We start from the raw sequence: 21,167 nt of genomic DNA on the forward strand, positions 1-21,167 counted from the left end.
ATCAACTGAATCTGAACTGGCTGAATCTGAATCCAAATCAAATAATTGCCTATTCACATGGGCCTGCTTGCTATACAGTAACTTTGCTTGTTACATGGCTTCTGGAGGTCATAACCCCTGGATTGACTGCACGTTAACATCTTTTATATAGTTTAAAGCACTTATTGTTTATCTTAAAGGTACGCCACTCCAGGGCAGGATTATCCCTAATCTACCTAATTCTGCTCCTTCCATTAAGGTGTGGTCAGCCCAGACAACTATTCCACCCAATTTAAAGTCCTCCAGCATCCTAAAATGCAGTGGCCTCTCCTGGGTGAGGGTGACCTGGGATGCTGAGATGCAGCAGGGCCAGGCACAGTGTCCCCCGGGTACCTTGGGCAGAGCAAACACCATTGCTCTGGAGTGTCTGGTGGCCATGGTGCCTCTTGGTGCTGCCTGGACTGGCTTGCTGTTCTCAGCACAGAGCCACCACAGTTTGACCAGACCAGAAAGCCCCAGGGCAGCAACTTGGTCCTGTAGAGCTGTGGCAGCTCCACACTGAGAATCAGGGCCTAAGCCTGGCAGCCCTGCCCTCAATGCAAACCCACTGTCAGCGAGACCAGAGAGCACCAGGGAAGCTGCTTCCTTGGGTCTCTCTGCTTTTGCTGCAACTCTGCCTGGTGGGAGCAGTGTCCTGTCCCTAGCTCCTAGTCCTGCCCATGCTCTAATGGCAAGTCACGTCTGTGCAGGTGAAGAACAGTTAGCGAAGGATTTTTGCCTTAAGGTGTGACTGCTCTACTAAGCCAAAGAATACTAAGCCGGTTAAGGTGTGCAGCTTGCAGCATAAGGTGTAACAAGATCCTGAAGTTCTGTTTATCACTAGTCTTGGTGGCCGGGCAGAGATATTTCCATTAAAAGAAAGAAGAAAGAATGTGAGAAGCTTACAAAACTATAAACACAACTTTTGGGGGTCTATTTATATTTGATAAGCAAAGGGGGAGACAGATTGGAAAAGCTAAACTGAACCTGTCTCCTAAGTTGAATATCACATCAATCAAAAACTGATTACTTCAGCTCGACTGTACTGTGCTGGGAATTCAGTGCTTCTACTAACAAGCTACAGCATATTTTTACTACTTCCCTTGTCACCTTTTAAAGATTTCAGGGAATGTAAACTAAAAAGAGTTGGCAGTAGTAAGAAATATTTTGCTTGATCTATGTTAATAGATATAGAGTTAAAAGAAGAATTATAGTAATATTTTCAAACACTGACCTGTTAAAAATGCTGATATTTAATACTGAAGTTGTCCCTCTTGCTTTTGAGTCAGCCAGTAAACTGAAATTTTTACAATTTCATCATGATATAACTGTGCATACACACAGGGCTGGCCCACAATTTTTTGGGGCCCCCTGACACGAAAAAGCTAGTGGCGGTGGCACGGAGGGCCCAAGTGGCTGGACACAGGGAGCCCCTGTGGCCACAGGTTTTGCAGGATAGGATGGGCCGGCCTCGCACGCACATGTATTAACTGTATTTCTGACAAAAATATGCTTTGAAAGAAGTCAATATCATTTGTGTTTTGTAACCTGTGTTGCAGCTGGGAAGGATAATGCGTGGACCATTTATGAAGTTTGTAGCACATGCAGCCTCTTTCACCATTTTTCTTGGTCTACTAGTCATGAATGCAGCTGACAGATTTAATGGCACTAAACTCGGACCTAATGAAACTATAGATAATGTAAAACAGCTTTTCAGAATGAAAACTTCCTGTTTCTCATGGATGGAAATGCTCATTATCTCTTGGGTAATAGGTAAATATTAATTTTCAGTTGACTTCTGTCTTGCATGATGGCAATGGGGCTGAATTTCACTTATGTTGAAACCAGTGTTACATATGAAAAGCATACAGTATAGCACAACATCCTATTCGACATCAGTCACAGGCTTATGGTTTCAGTCTATGGGTTAATTTCTAGTCAGCAGAGATTAATTTAATTGCCTTACTTATGAAATAAGGAAGCCTAGAGTAAAAATCTGCTTCTCTTTGACAGTTTGTTATTTGAGGCATCCAGCTTCTTATGGGCATGCTGTAATTGGAATCAGAGCCACAAGTGCATCAAGTAATTCTTTATAGCTTTAGAAACCAAACCAGTATCTTTTTAAAATACAATCAGTATCTTTATTTTGTAAAATGTTATCAGTTGGATTAATATAACAGGAGGTCATGTAAATTATATAGGTTTTGGTTTCAATGCATTGTATAAATATTAACTGATTGATGACAAATGAAGAAATTTTAAATATTTAACCTATGAATTTTAATTTTACAAATTATCTTTATATATTATAATTTGAAGAGCAAAACTCTACAGTGACTGAATGATATTTTAAAGTGATATATAAAGCACATAGTTAAATGTTCATAACAAATGGATTACTGCCATGACCATGTACAGATAGAGCATAGTATTTTTAAATACTCTGTATAACACTTGAAGTAGCCCTAGCTGAAAAATAATAGAAGTTTTATATATAAAAGTTTTTATGTATGCATGTATGTATGTATACAATTTATGTTGTATGTATATAAATACAGACATACATATACACACCAATGAATGTTGGAATAATTCACTAGTATTTTACTAGTGTTATCTAATTTACATATATATCAATTAGATGACTAATAAAAACACTAGGAAATTATTCCAACATGCATTTTTGACTAATTTATTTAGAACTCTATACCCTTATTTTATAGTTTTAGCTTTAGCTAAACATATGTTTCTCATCTCCTATCAAATGCTTGCTCCTGGACTTCTACCTAGTGCCGTGCTGTCTCCTTGTGCATTAGTGGCCTCAAAGGTTTGCAAGCCTCCATATCCCTAGTAATAAAGGATACAATAAACTAATAAACTGAATCCCTATGGTAACTAAACATTATTTGGTAGTTAATTGGTAAACAACTAAATACACTTTTCCTTGTTTTATTTCAGAAATGTTGGGCTTAACCCTTATTTATTTGGGATTAGTTTTCAGTAATGCATATAGTCTCAGTAAAAGCAGACTGTTTCCAGTAGGCTGAGAAAGTCAGGTTCTGTTATTAGTTCTGGACAGGGCCTGCTCCTTGACATTGGGCAAAGGACTATGCTGCTTGGTGCCTCCATTTGCCCTCTGTAAAATGAAAATAATGTTGATTATAATGTCCTTTCATACACTTTTTTGAGATATGCAGCTAAAACCCATTAGATTTGTATTAGATTGTCATTAATACTCACATTAGGAAGAACTATTGTAAGAATAACAACAATTTGCAGAATCAGACTCACACTAGTACAGATCTGTTTAAATCCAAAACTCTCACTGACTTCCGTGAATGCTAGATCACATTTATTCTTCTAGTAGTCATCTTATAGCATGTAAAACAGATTTGTCACATATGAAAAACAAAGTCATTCTCCCATGACATGCTTTTATTAATCATTTTTATTTACCTTTCAAATGGCTTGAAAAAAGATTTTGGTGAAATAAGTGCAACCATTCTTGATATAGAAAGCAGCATACTTTCCATTTTATTTTACCCAACAAAAAATATCTTCAAGGCAGTGGAACAGAGAGAACCACAAATACATTCATTTAACTTTCATGCCACTGTACCAATTTAATGTAGGTCTTCTGGCTTCTTTTATAGTGACGAGTAAATATATTTGTTTGTTTATTACTGATCTTGCTTCCGACAGAAGATTTTTATTTATACATGGAAGAACAATGAGAAGCTGACACTAAGTACAATTTAAAATATCATCAGTGACTTCACTATAAGGTAGTAACATGTTACATCAGAGAAGGGAACTTTGCAATTTGTTAATTAGTGTAAATCAAGGGTCAAAGTTCTAAAAAAATACAAAGACTGTGACTGAGAGATACCATGGACTAAACTGAGCCCAGAAAAATGAAAGGATTTCTAAAATCTTTAAGTTTGCATTGTTCACAAATGCAACCTTGAGAATATGTAGTTTCTGCTAATATGCCAGAACAGTGACATTTTTATATAAATTATTGTTTTAAAGAACTTTGATTGGTAACTAAGATAAACCAAAATGTGTATCCCTTAAGTGTCAGTTATGCTTTTAAAATATGTGGGACTAAAGTATGACAATTTGAGCACAGATCTTGTGCTAGCACTTTCTGCAGTAGTAAATATCATGTGGTAAGGAGGTTCATTTTCCATTGAATTCACTAGGGAACTCATTTGAGTAAGGTAAGCAAGGTTTTGTCCCAGTCTAAATGGACAAGATATTAGGAGGTATTTAGTTCCCTAACTCTCATTGGTTTTCATGTACCTTTAAAAATCTTGCTCGGAGCAACTCTATTGTGATTACAGTAGTTCAGTTCTTCCCATTAGGTCTGAATTGGGCATCACACATAGTTAATCTGTTCATTACTTTCTGTGAAGTCTTTGAGTTACTAGAATGCATAATCCAAGTCAAAATTAAAGTAAAGTTTTTCTTAAATCAGCTATATGGGGTTTTCAGTTAGAAATACTGTATAGGTGAAATGGGATGTCTAAGACTAGAGAATAAACAAAATGTAAAAGGATTGCATGACTGATTTTGCATTCACTTAACTGTTGAAAATTAAACAGCTGAAGTCAGTGAACATGTATCAATATAAAGGTGGGATGTGAGAAGAATTAGGCTTTATGTGTTGTAGTGGGGAAGACATAATTAATTATCCTGCAGTCTCTGTATGAGTGTAAGATTTGCACATCAAAAAGGGTTTCAGAATATATAAGCCAAAATGCTTTACAATGCAACTGCTGCACATCATATTCATAATAAAATATTGAAGGTGCTCAATGCAAAGCTAATGATTTAATACAGCATTTGCTCTGTTCTGTCATACACAGGCATGATATGGTCTGAATGTAAAGAAATCTGGTCTCAAGGACCCAAGGAATACCTGTTTGAGTTATGGAATATGCTTGACTTTGGTATGTTAGCCATTTTTACAGCTTCATTCATTGCAAGGTTTATGGCATTTTGGCATGCTTCCAGAGCCCAGAGCCGTTTTGATACAAATGTGAAAGTGAAGGATTTGGCAACTGCAACATTGGATCCCAGCATAAAATACTACACTCTGGGTGAGTTGAACGTACACAATTTAAGATTTAATTTTAGGGCCAGAAATATTTCTGTCTATATTAATAGGTTTCTAATTCTTTGTTTACAGACTCTCCATCAGACTGGACTAGTTTTTTTCGCAGTCATATATTTACACTCATCATTATACTGTGCCTTCTTTCATAGGCATTATATTATGTTTGTTTATAGCAGCACCTCAAATCCATTTCTTATAGCTAATCTGCTTATGTTTGGCACAGTAGTTTAGTGGTTAGAGCCCAGGAAGTGAAAAATCTGGGTTCTAGGCTCCCTTTGCCCTGGAGGGACTCTTTTTTGTATCTCTTCTTCCTATGAGTGTCCCAACTACCATATAAAAACTTAAGGAGAGGCATTCTCCTAAGATGGTTCATTTTTTAGCTACTGAGTGTACAATATAAAATGCACAAAACATTCCTGAAGGCAGAGCGCAGAATCCAGGTTTATCTCTCACTGGGCCACAAAATCATGTTCCCATTTTCTTGCTGTTATTCTGACCACATGAATCTTTTGCTTTTGGTTACTCAGTGTCTCAGGGGCTAGGGACAGACATTACACACACATTGGTTTAAGTGATCAGAAACTGATTTAAACCTGTAAGAAAACAGATGTTTAATGCACATAAACCAGTTTGAAAATGGCTGAAACCAGTTTGAGATAAACCTGGTTGAATGTAGTATCAGATTTAACTGATTTGGGTCAAACCAGTTTATGCAATGTCTGTCCCAGACCCCTTCCTGGTTTAAGTTAATCAGAGTCCCCCAGCATCCTGGCATGCTCTCTGGGCTGGGCTCTCTGCTCCAGAGAGCTGGGCTGGCCCTGCCCCTCTGCTCCCTGGCTGCAGCTCCAGCAGAGAGGGCAGCCACAGAAGGGTCTGTCTGGCTTCCTCCTGCTTCCCCCCCCCCCCCCCACAACTGCCTGCTCAAGCAGGGATTTCCCCATCCCCTCTGCCTTACACAAACACCTCTCAGCATTAGCTAGCATATCACATGCTGGCTACGGTCTGTGCTGTGGGGGACAGGACAGGAGCAGACAGGACAGTGTCAGCTTAGGGCTTTTTGGAACTAATCAACATGTAGCTGGTAATGTCCTTCCTTCCTTGAAAAACATGTTTAAGAAGAGCTTGAACTAATGAGAGAGGCTGTTGTTTTCTCAATGGGCTGATAAACACTGAGTTAGGGATGATAAGCACCGTGTTTTCAACTCCCTGCTGGGCTGCTCAGGCATGAGGGTGAGGGAGAGGGGGAACCCCTCCCTAATTGGGGCATACTGCCGGGGCACTGTGGAAGGGAAGGGAGGGCTGCTCTAGTGCTCCCTAGCTTCTAGACTGAGCTGCTGCAGGCATGTGCCATCATTTTTCAATCCAGAGGGGATATCTGTTCAGTTACAAACCAGTTTAGCCTAGCCAGGTTAGACTGACCTGCAAAGGTTGAACCAATGCAGGCTCAGGCTTTTTGAATGTCTGTCCCTAGACAGACTGCGATAAGCATTGGAGTTTATTTCATTGAATTAATATGCACATGTAGACGCTCCCACCCTCACCCTTTTTGATGACATTTTGTCCCAGTGCTTCAAGGATTCAAGACTCCTGTGATATTCAGCTTGAGGAGGGGAGATCTGGGGTCTTAAAACTACTTTGAAATGTCAGTGTAGACATACATAAAGTAGACATACTTTGTCCAGTATAGGAGGTCCTTATGCCCAACTCTTGGCTCTAGATTCCATTCTGAGGATTGGGTAACGTAGGCCCATTACACTCATTACACTTAAGACTTGATTAACCTTATTAACCTCATTACACTTAAGACATGATTTAAGACAACCATGTCTTAAATTGTGACCCTGCCACATGTTAAAGCAATTAACATGGCATTATAAAACAAGGAATGAATGTTATTCCACAAAAAATGTGTAATAATTTGTTGGCTGGTTCCTATTGTGCCATTAATTGAATGTGTGATCCAGCCCAGCTGAGGGGGCTCTCAGTAGTGGGAGCTTCCTACTTGCCAGTGCAAGGGAACCCAGGATCATGATCCTGGGCTCCTCCCACACCAGCAATTGAGCGTCAGATCCCATCACACTTTATCTCACAATCATGCCTCCTGCCATGCACATGTGGTATGGCAGGAAGCATGACTGTGTGGATCCCACATCAGATCCCATCATGCCTTTACCTTCATGTCTTGCAGGGGCCTAAAGGTGATACAGTATTTGGAAACCTTTGAGTCTTTTTTTAGGTCTGGCCCTTTGTTTCTTTGAATTCAGCATGTAGTGGGATTTACAATGGAGAACTTGAAAATCTGGTGATCAAAAAGGTAATAATGAGAAATGAACTGTATCTAACAAGGGCCTTATCCATCTAGACATGTACATCAACTAATTAAGTCTGGCACCATGTCTAAGCTCACCGAGTCATTCATTTATCTGTTGTTTTTGAATGCTGGTTCTGCGGCAAAGTACTGGGGCATGAACGTTATTTTTTCTGTTGTGTATAAGGACATCTTGAAGTTCTGTTATTCAATAGCATTAGGCATGGCTTTATTCTATGGCTGTGCAAATAATTGTTTTTTGGATCAGGTGCCCCCATTTAAATTACATTCTCCCACTACCTGGATTGCAACATATTGTAGAGCATGTTACTCTACATCTCTCCTGTTGAAATGGTTTTACTTTATACAATAGGGCTGTGCAAAACGGCAACATTTCATTTTGATTTCAGATTCGCCATTTCAAAGGGACTGTGTTTCATTTTGCTGTTTTGAAGCACTGTTCCATTTCATATCCCCAAAACGGTTTCACTGTTTTGACACTGTTTCGATGCATTTCACCCGTAGGCTATAATGGGGAATCACGAAAATGCCTATAACTTTGTCATTTCTTGCCTGATTCGGATGAAAACAGCAGGGATGTAGCCCCTTCTGAGGCCATGAACCCTGCCAGCTATCAAGGAGATAAGTTCAGGGGTTTCTGGGAAACCGCCCCTCAAACTGTTCAGAGCAAAACTTGTGACATGCATGTGTGTGTGAAGGCACAGAGGGATGAAAAAAGTAGACATGGTAGCCCCTGCTGAGGCCATGAATTCTGCCACCTTTCAAAGAGAGAGGTGCAGGGGTTTTGGGGAAACTGCACTTTGTCACAGAGTAGAGTCTCTAGAGATGGCTGTGATACCCCTAGGGCCCTGTGACCATGCCAACTCCACCCTGTTGGCACCTTCTTTTCTTGCCTGCTGCTGCGTCTTGTTGGAAAAGGTAATAGGGAGGCTGCACTCAAGCTTCAGCTCAATCATGGTCCTAATGGACCCCACTAAACCCTGTAGGTTCTTGGACCCCTTGCTGGGACCCGCTTTAGGTAGGTGCCTCAAGGGGATACCCTAAGCCTTATGAGCTAGATGCGTGGCTCCAACCATTCCTTCCCATGACCCATGCCTCGCAGATAGTATATTGATATTGTCCCTGTAATGAGGTCTCAGTCTCGCTCTACCCTTTATTGTTGCTGGGCTCTCTATGCCTCTCTCACTGCGCCCTCACTGGTGCTGGGGCCTCTACATGACATGGTAATGTGCCCCAATGAGGTCCCCTACAGCCTCAGTGTTGTCCACCACTTCAAATAACAACAGGTAAGCAGCACAGTAACAACAACAGCATCTCAGGCAGCCACACTGTCACAGGGCCTTTCTTTTCTTTCCCTCAGGAGCTTCTTCTCCAGCCGCTGCCAGAGAACTCTCCATGCCAGCCCCAGTCCTGGGGCTTAGATGTGCCCAGGGCTCTGCCTCCTTGTTAGCTGACTGGGTACAGATGCTAGGGGTGTAGGTTGTAGCCATGTTGGTCTATGGCAGAAAAGGTTATTTGGGTCAATCTGATATCTTTTAGTAGACCAACTGTATAGTTGGAGAGATATATCTTAGCAAGTTTTCAGGTTGAAACCCTTTCATCAGTCTGAGGAAGCACCTGCAGTTTGTGTGTGTGCTCTTCCTGGATGGAAGGAATAGTAAAGAAGCCAGAGGCTGGCATGCAAGGCAGGCAAGAAAGCCAGTCAGTGAAAATGGAAACGGAGGCATCAGGGGGTGAGAGGCAGGTTGGGGTAGGGGGGAAAGAGGATGTAGCAGGTAAAGTGGAGCAGTACCTGGGGAGTCAGATGCCTGGCAGGTTGTAGTGTGTCATAATTCCAATGTCTATATTGAGTTCATGAGTTTCTGTACCTAGGAGGTTGATGAAGTGCAGTTCACAGTTTATCTGTGAAAAATGGTTTGTAAATTCAAACAAGCACTGAACCTTACTAACCTCATGACTAGAAGCCAACTTTCTACAGCCCAAAGCACACCAAATTGATCAAAGCCATGCCATGACAAGACATGCAAAACCTCCCAACAGTATCTCCAGTATGGAGATATCTCCACAATACATATCTCCATCAGGGCATTTGCTAGGAGACAACAAGCAACAACTGTGCACCAGAATGAGCGCACGTCGAAAATCTATCAAAGACAAGAATACCCAACTACCTGTCTCTAAACTCTCAGGCATAATCCCCAAAGGGAATTTACAAACCACTTTTCACAAACAAGCCTATGAATTTCACTTCATCAACCTCCTGGATACAGAAACTCATGAACTCAGTATAGACATTGGAATTATGACACACTACAACCTGCCAGACATCTGACTTCCCAGGTGCCTCTCCATGTTTACCTGTTCTGCAATATCCCCCTTCCCCCCACAACCCCAGCCTATCCCTCACCCCCTAATGCCTCCATTTCTGTTTTCACTGACTAGCTTTATTGCCTGCATTGCATGCCAGCCTCTGGCTTCTTCACTATTCCTTCCACCCAGGAAGAACACACACAAACTGCAGATACTTCCTCAGCCTGATGAAGGGTTTTCAACCTGAAAGCTTGCTAAGATATATTTCTCCAACTATATAGTTGGTTTACTAAGAGATATCGGATTGACCCAAAGAACCTTGTCTGCCTGGTGTGTGATTCCGTACCTCCATACCTCCCCCTTACTGCGGCCCATGCCTTGCAGATGGCATCCCAGGCAGCTAACTGAGCTCACCTGGAGCCTCACAACTCTACTGCAACCAGCAAGACTTGGGCCTCTCAAATATCTTAGGGGTCTGGGCTTTCCCCAGCCAGGACTGTTCATACATGTAGTGGCTGGAGGTTATAAGGCACTTCCTACCCACCTTTCACCAGGCAGGTCCTCAGCCCTGGCATTTCCTGGGGGTTGCTGCACCACCTGCAGTCCCAACAGGCCTCTGAACCCTGGCAGGGTGTAGTTTTAGGTCATGCCCAGGACCTGGGGTCTCCCCCTTTCCCATAGCCCCATCCCATACCTCCAAGTTTATCCTGGTATAGGAGGTCAGCAAGGACATGTTCTTCCCCTGCTGGCTGGTGATGCAGTGAGTGCCACCTCCAGCTCTGAAAGCAGGCCATTAAATGGTTCAGAAACCAGAAACCAAAAGGAACTAGGTGTGAATGGAATGAGGAGAGTGTCACTCACTCTGTCTGCACGTGGAGCTTGGGAAACCCCAGCAGCAGGAGGTTCACTTTAAAGAACACCAGCTGCTCTACCAAACCGGGATCCAAAGAGGTGTGGTGGGGTGTCACAACATCCCCAGCAATGCTGAACATCCACTTGCTTGGAACACTGGCTGGTGGACAGGACAGGTGTTCCTGGGCAACTGTGGTCAGATCCTGCCACATCTGGCTGCAGCTTGCCTAGTAGGCCAGGGGATCACGCAGCAATGGCTGTACATCTTCAATGAGATAGGCAGCCACCAAGGCCTGAGTGCTATCTGCCTGATAGTGGGGTCTGGTGCCTCTGGACCCCACCATGGAAGCTATGCCCTTGGCCCACATAGGCAGCATCTGTGGTGGAGGACAAGACTGGCTATTGGATGATGTGCTGGCATGGGATTATGGATATCCCTCTTCCACATCTCCCTACCTGTGCCCTTCTGCCCCCTGGATTCTGTTCACCAAGACGTCCATCCAGTGATCCAGGATTTTGCTGCCACGTATGCTCCCCTTCACCCTTGGGTCTCACATAGCCACCAGTACATGGACTGTACTGAACCACAACATATCTAGTCATTTCTTGATGCCCTCCTTCAGCTGCTTCACCAGTGCCTGCACCTCTGGTGACAGCGGTTTGCCCCAGCTGAGGAAGGGCTGAAGGATCACCAAGATCTGGGAGATGGTATCCCACTCAGCTTTGTTCCCAATCTCCCCATGCAAGGCTATCTCATGGATGGCCTTCTGTTTGTCGATCAGCCTTTTGAGCGTTAGGTATGTGGAGTTCCACCGAGTCTCCACATCCTGCATGATTTTGTGCTGTGGGATGCTCAGCTCTGCCTGTTTTTCCTGCAGCATCTTGCTCCCCTTGATGCTGTGGTGGAAATAACCCGCCAACTTCCTGCATTTCAAAATCAGGTGGCTGGTTGTGATGGCACCTGACCAGCAGCGCTGTCCCCCTCCAAGGCATCCCTCACTATGAGGTGCAGCTTGTGTGCCACACAGCAGATGCCAATGAAGTTGGCATCACAGATGGTCTTGACCATATTGACTCCATTGTCAGTGACCATGAACCCACGGGTGAGATCACCTTGCCCAACAAGCCACCCCTGCACCATGCAGTTCATGGCCCCCATGATCTCTGTTGCCATGTGAGATTCATCCATCACCTCAGCTTGAAGGAGAGCCCACCGATGGCCTGACTGGTCACACCAGTGCCCTGTGAGGTAGAGGTATGCATGATCTCCACCCTGACTGCTCCAGATGTCCGAGGTGAAGTGTAAGGCCACCTGTGGACCTGTCTTGTGCAGCTTCTCCCTCAAGTACTCCCTGCATGCCTCATACAGGGAGGGCACCACCGTCCTGCTGAAGGTGGTGCATGCAGGCACTTTGTATGATGGGCCATGAATGCCATGAGCCACCTGAACCCTGTCCTCTCAACAAAGGAGAAGGGCTGGCCTTTCACAGCAAGCATCACCCCAATGCTCTGGGTGATCTTGCTTGCTTTGGGAACACACCCCCTGTGTGCCTGCCTTTCTCACACTGTTCCACGGTGGCCTGGCTTTGCTTCGGGGGGATGGGGGCTTTCAAGTGAGGGGGGACTTCTTTTTGGGCATACTCCCACTGGTGCCAGGCTGAGGAGAAGCAAGAGCAAGGGGGTGGTGCCTGTGGAGATGCATCAGCATCCCTGTGGTGCTCATGTGTTTTACTCCTTTGCCCCAGCTGGGTTTGTCTCAGCAGTGCAGGCAGATAGCATATGTGGGATCATCTGCGAGCTCAAAATGATCCCAGACCATACTACCACCTTGCTTCTGGGGTGTGGGTACATGTGCGGATGCTGCCTTTTCCACCTCTTCAGCAGGCAGAGGCACAGCAACAGGAGGAGTGGACTCAGCTGAGCCACTTGCCTCCACAACCTTTACCTCAACCTCCTCCAAGGTGCCTTCCAGGGAAGGAGACCTGGCTCTAAGGGAAATTTGAGGGTGTGAGCACAAACTCAGATGTTTCCCCCTCCTTCCTGAGAATTTCCCATGCCGTGGCACTCAGCTCCAGCTCCAGCCCTATGTCTTCTGGCACTGGAATGCTCAGGGTGAAAATTGAAATTGGGGTGGAGGAAAGTAATGCTGGTGGTGCTTGTCATGGTGATGGTGCTGAGGGTTGTTGTTATTATGGCAGGTGTTATTGGAGGGGATGCAGCACTGCTACCATCTCCTTGGTGTCACTAGCAGCAGAAGCAGCATGGCAGCTAGTTGTTGGAAAGAGGCTGTGTCTAATTTATTTTGGGGGGGGACTTAGAGATCTCCCTCTGCCCCCTCTTCCACCCCGGCCAGAGGTGCGGCCACCTGCCTTTCCAGCACACTGCATGTTTGGTGTGCTGGAAAATTTGTGTGTGTTCTTGTAATGTAATGTACGTATTTATGTAATATAAAATATATGTTCTGTAATATGTGTTGTGCTTTCCTTGACAGTCAATGCAGACGGTCAGGGAAAACACAGATTTCTTTTATGTGGAGAAAGAATTGCAGAGAATAACAAAAACAAAAAGAGGATTTTGGGGAAGGAATAAATTGAAAGGAATGGATTAGGAAAGGGTATTTTGGAAAGCATTGGAACCCACTTGCTAGGAACAGACTAGCAAGTAAAAAGTGAGAGCCTTCCTGATGCTACTGGAGGACACAGCTCAGTAAGCTGACAAAGGCACAGCTGACAAAGCTCATTTCAAAGGATGCTTTTATGCTCCTTCTTTGTCCCTCCCCCAGAACGCTGGGATTGGAAGGGACCTCAGGGAAGGATCACAGTCACTGGCCAGCTACACAGTCAATATTAGAGCAGTCCTTCCCCCCTCTTCCCCGTTACTCTCCTTAGTTTGTATTTCCCTGCAAGCCCAGCTTCTAAACTCAAAACTCTTCGAAATTTTCGAAACATTTTGAGTGCCCTTGTTTTGTTTTGAAGCCTTGCATTTTGTTTCAGTTGCAGTGTTTCGAGCTCCAAATGCATCAAAACACTTTTGAAGCAAAACGTCTGTTGAAGTTTTGCACAGTCCTATTATACAAAGTACTTTGAGTATTGACTGGAGTCCATCCTCCTCAGTCTATGCTTTTGCTGTCAAGCTGTAGCATCATTCAAACTGCCTCATTCTGGCAGGTGAATATTATAGTATTTGTTTTACAAAAGTGCAGCAGCCTTATCTGGAGAGGGAATGAGAAAGCGAGACTGACACAGAGTAGCTTAGAGCCTAGTGGTTTGGGAATTCTCCTGAAAGACCTGTTTGAAAACTTGGTCTGAATCAGATAGAGAGGAGATTTAAATCTGGTCTCCCACATACTAGGAGAGGGCTGTAATCTACAAACTATTGGGTAAAAAGAGGAACACCACGGGGGCACTTTAGATCCTCAGCCTGAGTCTAGTCCAGAAACTCAGGGTTTCTTTTGATAAATATCAAAATAAAAGCAATAAAAGATTTAGCTGAATACTATTCATAGAAAATAATGTGTCCAGCCCTAGTTTATAAGTTTAGGTAACTATCCCATTTCTATGTTAGATCTGAGAGAGCTCTCTTTCTTTCTGTAGCCTGATTTGATTGCAACAAGCATGTAAGAAGCTTTCTGAGAACTGTTAAAAATCACAGTGGTCTGGGAACTCCAGTTGACTTGTTTGGAACCATGTTACAAAGGAACTGGGTGCTGAAAATCCTCAATATTTATTGAAAATAATCAGGATGAATAATTTCCTATAGAAGGCAATAGGTATCTTAGATGCACCTGAGGTGCATGACTGCTGAATTTAGTGTTCTAATTTAGGAATCAAATCTGAAAATTGACCTATATTTATTTAAATAGCTTAACACGAGATGTCATGTAAAGTATAATAAAAGAAAAATTAGAAAGAGAGACAGATTCTCAACTGGTTTACATTGTCACTGGTTTAAATTGTCATAAATCCATAGACTTCAATGCCAATTTATACTGGCTATAGATTTGTCCAACTCTTTCTTGTTTAACAAAAAAGGACAACTCTCTCTATATAAACTAAAGTATACTTCAAAACAGTTACCAGAAACTCTCATCTTCTATTTCTAGCCAGAATAAATTGGGATCCATCTGATCCTCAAATCATATCTGAAGGCCTGTACGCAATTGCTGTAGTTTTAAGTTTCTCCAGAATAGCCTACATTCTACCAGCCAATGAAAGCTTTGGACCACTGCAGATATCACTTGGCAGAACCGTGAAAGACATCTTCAAGTTCATGGTGATATTTATCATGGTGTTTGTGGCCTTCATGATAGGAATGTTTAATCTCTATTCCTACTATCGGGGGGCAAAACAAAATGAAGCATTCACAACGTAAGTATTACTCCTTTTTAAATCCTAAAAAATACAGATTTTCTTATGGAAGGACAGTTGTTTATAGAGAGTTATTAAATTGTAATGTGTAGTCTAAGACTTGACTCTTTTTACAAAGTATTTTGCTCTTGGAGTGAAAGGTAGCTTTGTGGTCTGGAGGTCATGTCACCTAATAAACCACAATAAAAAGATAGTTCATAGAGTGAATATGATGAAAATATATTTACATTTGTGAATTCACATCTGTAAATCAAAAGGTTCTCTTAGCAGCATACTTCTTTGCTATTCATGTATCGAAAGCAAAATCTGAGTCTTTGAATATTGCTACATCTGGGTCACTGGGAACTGGGATTCATCAAAGCAACAGGAAATATGCCTTCAAGCGGGTAGAAGTTAGTAGAAATATATCAGATAGCTGGATCTGCGTATAACAGATTTTGTAGAAATAGCAACGTTTTGACTAAAGACACAAACTTAAGCCAAGATCCTATTCCCCCTCTAAGATGTTGAAGTCATTGCTACCACTAGTTCAAAAAGTGTGCATCTTGACTCAGGAGAATGATCCTATTCCGCCAAGGGACATGTACAACTCTCCCATTCTGGCAATCTACAGAGCCTCATATGATCTCAGTGAGAGATACTGTTTTACCCAGGGAGACAATCATACCTCTCCTGTTCCTTCAATGGCCAATATTATATGCCTCTAATGTCAGGATCCAAATTATTTAGAAGGAAGACATATACTTAATAGGAAGCATTAACTTCAGACTGTAAATTAAAGATTCATTACAGTAATGAGATGTCTGCCTTATTCTCTAAAGTGCTCACTCAGAAATTGAGAGATATGGGTTCTAGACAGTGGTCACCCAGAGCAGGCTTCAATCCTGTCTCCTGTCCTAGGAAAATGTCCTATACATGCCCATCCTTCCTCTTGAAGCTAGCCTACTGGGTGGAAAGGAATAAAAGAGTTATGTTGCAAGAACAACAAGCAAGAGAGTCTGACTCTGCAGACCAGTGAGGAGAGAGCCCTGGGTTCGGCCCCCAATGCTCTTTTTAACATCAAATAGATACAGTATTGGAAAAAACGCCTTTAGCTGTGTCTTGTCCATCACCTCATGGCTAAAGCACTTTTCCATCTCTTCTGGATAAGGTGGGTCAAGTTTCCCTCTTCCTGCTCCAGTTACCTAAGCACCTAGATTGGTTTGCCCAGTCTATGGGACAAAACATATGGAGCACAACATCAACGTCAAACAGACATTTCCGTGTAGCTTTCTAAAGCTGGGAATTTAGATGTTGTTTATGTGCTTCCAAGAATAGAATTGAATTATAATTGGACTTGAAGAGAAGCTTGGAAAAATTTAAGTTTTGGACTGTCCGTCCTTGGGAAATTTCAAGAGCAGATTAGACAGACACTTGACTGGGATGGTTTAGTCAGGGATGATTCTGTCTTTAGCAGCCATATTTTCCTATGCTCCTATGACCCTCAGGTAGTTGACTAAAGAATTTAGGCATGTTAGCAGTTTTATAGTTGATACACAGGGTGGAATAGGATCATTTTGAATGGTGTAAAAGCCTAAAAGTATTAATTAGAATGTAAGTGTCACTTAGATGTCTTAAAAATGGAGTAACATATGAGCCTTGGCCTCCAGACTGAGAACTAGCTCAAAATGTGTGGACAGATACTCTTACACGGAGGCCTGTTGAATTCCTGTCATTCTGTCTGAGAGTCAGCAATCCTTACTTGTTGTATCAGGACCATAAACCAAATCTGCAGGTTCCTGAATGCCTCATTTGTGGTGCTCTGCAATTCTAGTTTCCATGGACTCCAGTTCCTTTTAGGATCATGTTCATATTGATGGTAAAATAATTCATATCTGGGACTTAATATTTTGTTTGTTATTCCTTAAAATATTTAAAGCATACTTTTTTAGTAATTTTCTATTTATTTACACATCTATGTGTACGTATGTCATAGTTTAGTGCAAGTAATCAGAATTTATAAAGATTTACTAGTACCATTAACTACATTAGTTGGCCTTTCTTATATTTCTTGTATTAAAGTATAAAATCTGTTGTTATGAAGTAGCCTCTAGTGACCGTGTTTATTAAATGATGTGTACTCTAAATTAATGAGTTCACAATTCTTCAGCTTGGTTTTAGGAGAACCTGATACAGCGGGTAAAATTAGTTATTTGTTAAATTAAAATGTTATAACTCTTATAACAGCATATGCTCATGTTCATGTTTTTCTTTCAGAGTTGAAGAAAGTTTTAAGACATTGTTCTGGGCTATATTTGGACTTTCAGAAGTGAAATCAGTTATCATCAATTCTAACCACAAATTTATAGAGAATATTGGTTATGTCCTTTATGGAGTCTATAATGTTACCATGGTCATTGTTCTGTTGAACATGCTCATTGCTATGATCAACAGCTCTTTTCAGGAAATCGAGGTAATATTTTTTTAATTGTTTTTAATTGTTATCTGTTTGTAAGTATATATAACTATTGATCAATATCTTTTCTGTCCTTTTCCTCTTTTCTAAGAAAACAGTACAGTAAGCTATTTCTTAGTCATATAAATAAATAAATATATACATGTAAATCTGTGTGTGTGTGTGTGTGTATATGCACCCCCCCCTCCCATTTTATATGTTTATACCCATTTATCTATCTATCAACATATAAAATGTAGGGGTGTGGGTATGTGCGTGTGTGTATGTATATTTATTTATTTATTTACACATATTACACGTTTTTACAAAAGGTAAAAAGGATCCCTTTTAATATATGAGACATTAACACTGGGTCATAGCTTTAATAAAAATGTAGAATGAATAGAGTGCTCAACTAATTAAAAATACCTACATTTTATATGTTTATTTATATGTTTATATATATAAATGTGTTTATAATTATAAACACATATTTATATTTATGTATGTGTGATTATGTGTATATAGTTATAAAAACATATAAAATGTAGGGTGTGTACACCCTCATATATATAATATAGTATATTATAAAAGCCTATATATATATATATATATATATATATATATATATATATAGGGGGGGTTGTGGACTTGAGAACATATATATATGTCCTAGATATATAGATATATAAACCAGTTCCCATAGACTAAATGTGCTGGTATGTAGTTCAGGTATGAAATGGGTGCTGTGGTAGAACATCCTGGCATGCACAGTAGCTGAAGTAACTTTACTGATGAAAATTTTTTGGCTGCTTAGGCATCTAAGAAGGGAGTTTTGGAGGTTTTGTTCTTTGCTGACTTGAACTTGGACACCTAAATTCTACTGGCACCTAATTGCTTTTCTGGATATGACCCTAAGTAACTTCCTCCATGGTGCAGCAGAAGCTTGAAATTTAGTATGAGAAATCGTAGGCCAGCATCTTACCTCCTGAACCATCCTTCCTTTCTGTCAACTCAATAAACTCTCCTACCTTGGCGATCTTCAAGAGGCTGGACAGATATTTGGCTGGGGTGTTATTACCCCGCACTTGTTCCTGCCTGGGGCAGGGGGTCAGACCTGATGATCTGTTTATGTCCCTTCTGATCCTAAGCACTATGAAACTATCAAACTATATATAATGTGATTGCAAGCACACTCATCTTCACCCTCACCCACACTATAATTTGTATGCAACAGTGAAGTTCCACAATCAAAGAATCTGCCCCTCCCCTGCAAGGAAGAACTTCCCCAAAACCTATGGCCAAAAATCTTAAATATATTTAAATTATACCTTTTAAATTTCTTCACAAAATGTAGGGGATTCAGACACCTACATCAGAGTTGTATATTCATTCTTGACCCAATCTCCTAAAAGATAGGCATAGTGACACCCAACATTAACACATCTATGACCCTTTGTGGATGTGGGAACCAGTTTTTTTTATGCCTTGGTTCTCCAGGTTAAAAATTATCACCTCCATGTCCCACAGGAGTGTAGGTAAGTTATTTTAAAGATCACCAGGCTATAAACTAATTAGGTCCACAAAAATCTATTGTAGATAATTCCATAGCAAATGGTGCACAAACTATAATGCAGTAGAACTTGGGTCATCTGTATCTAAGGGGTTCAAAACACACTTAATTTGCAGCGGGCTGCCAAATTTGGATGATCTGTGAATCTATTTACTGCAACTTTTACTTTGAAGGGGGCTTCTCCATTCACCTTAAGCACATCAGTGGTCAAGCACAGCTGATCAGCGTGTAGGTTAAAATAAAAGCTAAAGCTAACAGCTGGAGCCCTACTGTGGCTTTGTATGCTTTGCAGAGCATCAGTTTCACATGGTGGTTAGAAGCAAATCCTGAAAAGTATCTGAATTGTACTCTACCTTAGCCCATTTTGTATCTTTTGCAAAGTTACCAGAGGAAAGAAAAGAGATGCTCCCATTTTTAATACTTATACAACATAGAGCATTGTGCTCAGACTTCTGCTTATTAATGTCAGATCCATTCATGGACTTTGGTCTGTCTACTTACTATATGTAGCTCCAGTGGCCCCAAATTTCCAAGAAGCTGATTTAATCATTTTCAGGAAGAGAATCTCTAGTTATTGCAAAGCAGCCATATTTTCTCCATGACTCTCACTTATAGGATGTTTCTGGAAGGAAAGCAGAGGGAACTAGGCTATCTCTTTGCTGGCCCAATGTTCCAGGTACTGGATTCAGAAGTGGGTCTGTCTCCAGCTCCACAATTTGATGACAATCACCTATTATTTTTGGAGTGTGTTGAAAACTGCTGCCTGGCTACTGAGAGAAGGTAGATAGACAATCTAACTCCCACTCCTGCAGCATAATGAAAAGTGGAAACGTATATTTTCCTAAATTTTATACAGACATACATGCTTAGGACATATTCTAATCTAGTCTATTCTAATCTAATCTAATATTCTATTGGTTTAGGAATCTGTTTCTTAACTTCTCAGACATCCTGGATTTTTTGAAATACAATTATATAATTAGTGTTTTATTGACTACATTGAGTATCATTACAGATATCTTTAAAAAGAAATTAAAATTGTTATTTCAAGCATTGTTACAGTCCCTGAAACATTATATTCAAACTATGATTTTTAAAAATTTCTGACCACTTTGTCTTCATTTCTTGAAATCATTAAAGAAAATGAGTATTTTTCACACTATAATAAAAACTTATAATCTTGGGAGAATGGCAGTTTTGTATGCGTACATCAGTTTTATGAAGTTTAATACAATTAAAGTGAATTGAAAGTTTGCTTTCTGAGGAAATTCATGGTCAAGAACATGTGTCACTTGCTATATGGGCCATACTAAAAGCACTTGGGAGGGTCTAATGACATTCTACTCCCTAACTGTAGCTGGAATAATTAAACTTCTAGACACCTCTAATGAAAAATGAATAGAAAAGTGGGGCATCTGCCAATGAACAGCTGTTTGTTGGATAGAAAGTAAGAAAATATATTGTGTCCAATTGGAAATTAGTCAGAAAATGTGATTAGTACTTTTTTCTTAGAAGTAAGGGCCATGTGGTCTTTAATTACCGTAAGTGATCAAGACCACAGTTTTATATCTCATGATAGAAAGGGAATTTACAGCAGAATCACACCCTCACACCCACATGCCTCCATTCAATAAAACACTAAGGAGAAAACCAAAATCATATGAGGTTGTATAATTCAGGAACATAATACTTTTCCAACTGTAGTCATATTAAACAAAGTCCTAATGGCCTTAGTTCTTTCTACAGAAAGCCCCAATTAATTTGAAAGGAAATTGGAAAGTGAGGGAAGTCATCATCACATATGTGGGCCATCAAGAATAGAAGTCCTGTGTAATAACATAGCCAGTGTAATATAGTATTAGCAGACAAAGGAAAAGTTTTGTTTGCTTTGTTTCATGTTGTCAATGACCCAATTAATCGTCAACTTTTAACATTCTAATTCATAGTTTCATAGTTGGTCGGGTCGGAAGGGACCTGAGCAGATCATCAAGTCCGACCCCCTGCCATGGCAGGAAAAAGTACTGGGGTCAAATGACCCCAGCACGGTGTTCATCTAACCTCCTCTTAAAGACCCCTAGGGTAGGAGCCAGCACCACTTCTCTTGGAAGTCGGTTCCAGATCCTAGCCGCCCTGACTGAAGTAGCGCCTCCTGATGTCTAGTC

At 41.2% G+C, this 21,167-nt stretch overlaps 1 protein-coding gene across 2 annotated transcripts in view; it reads left to right on the forward strand.

The window, feature by feature from the left end:
- The window catches only part of TRPC6 (transient receptor potential cation channel subfamily C member 6), a 188,222-nt gene that overhangs the window by 140,369 nt on the left and 26,686 nt on the right, over positions 1–21,167 (forward strand). For both annotated transcript variants that reach the window (XM_019482036.2, XM_006269336.4), the window contains exons 5-8: positions 1,578–1,791; positions 4,890–5,123; positions 14,734–14,998; positions 17,255–17,450. In XM_019482036.2, the coding sequence (XP_019337581.1) occupies positions 1,578–1,791; positions 4,890–5,123; positions 14,734–14,998; positions 17,255–17,450 (909 nt within the window). The remainder of the gene's footprint in view (positions 1–1,577; positions 1,792–4,889; positions 5,124–14,733; positions 14,999–17,254; positions 17,451–21,167) is intronic.

This window comes from Alligator mississippiensis, chromosome 1 (assembly GCF_030867095.1).
Source record: "Alligator mississippiensis isolate rAllMis1 chromosome 1, rAllMis1, whole genome shotgun sequence".
NCBI lineage: Eukaryota > Metazoa > Chordata > Crocodylia > Alligatoridae > Alligator > Alligator mississippiensis.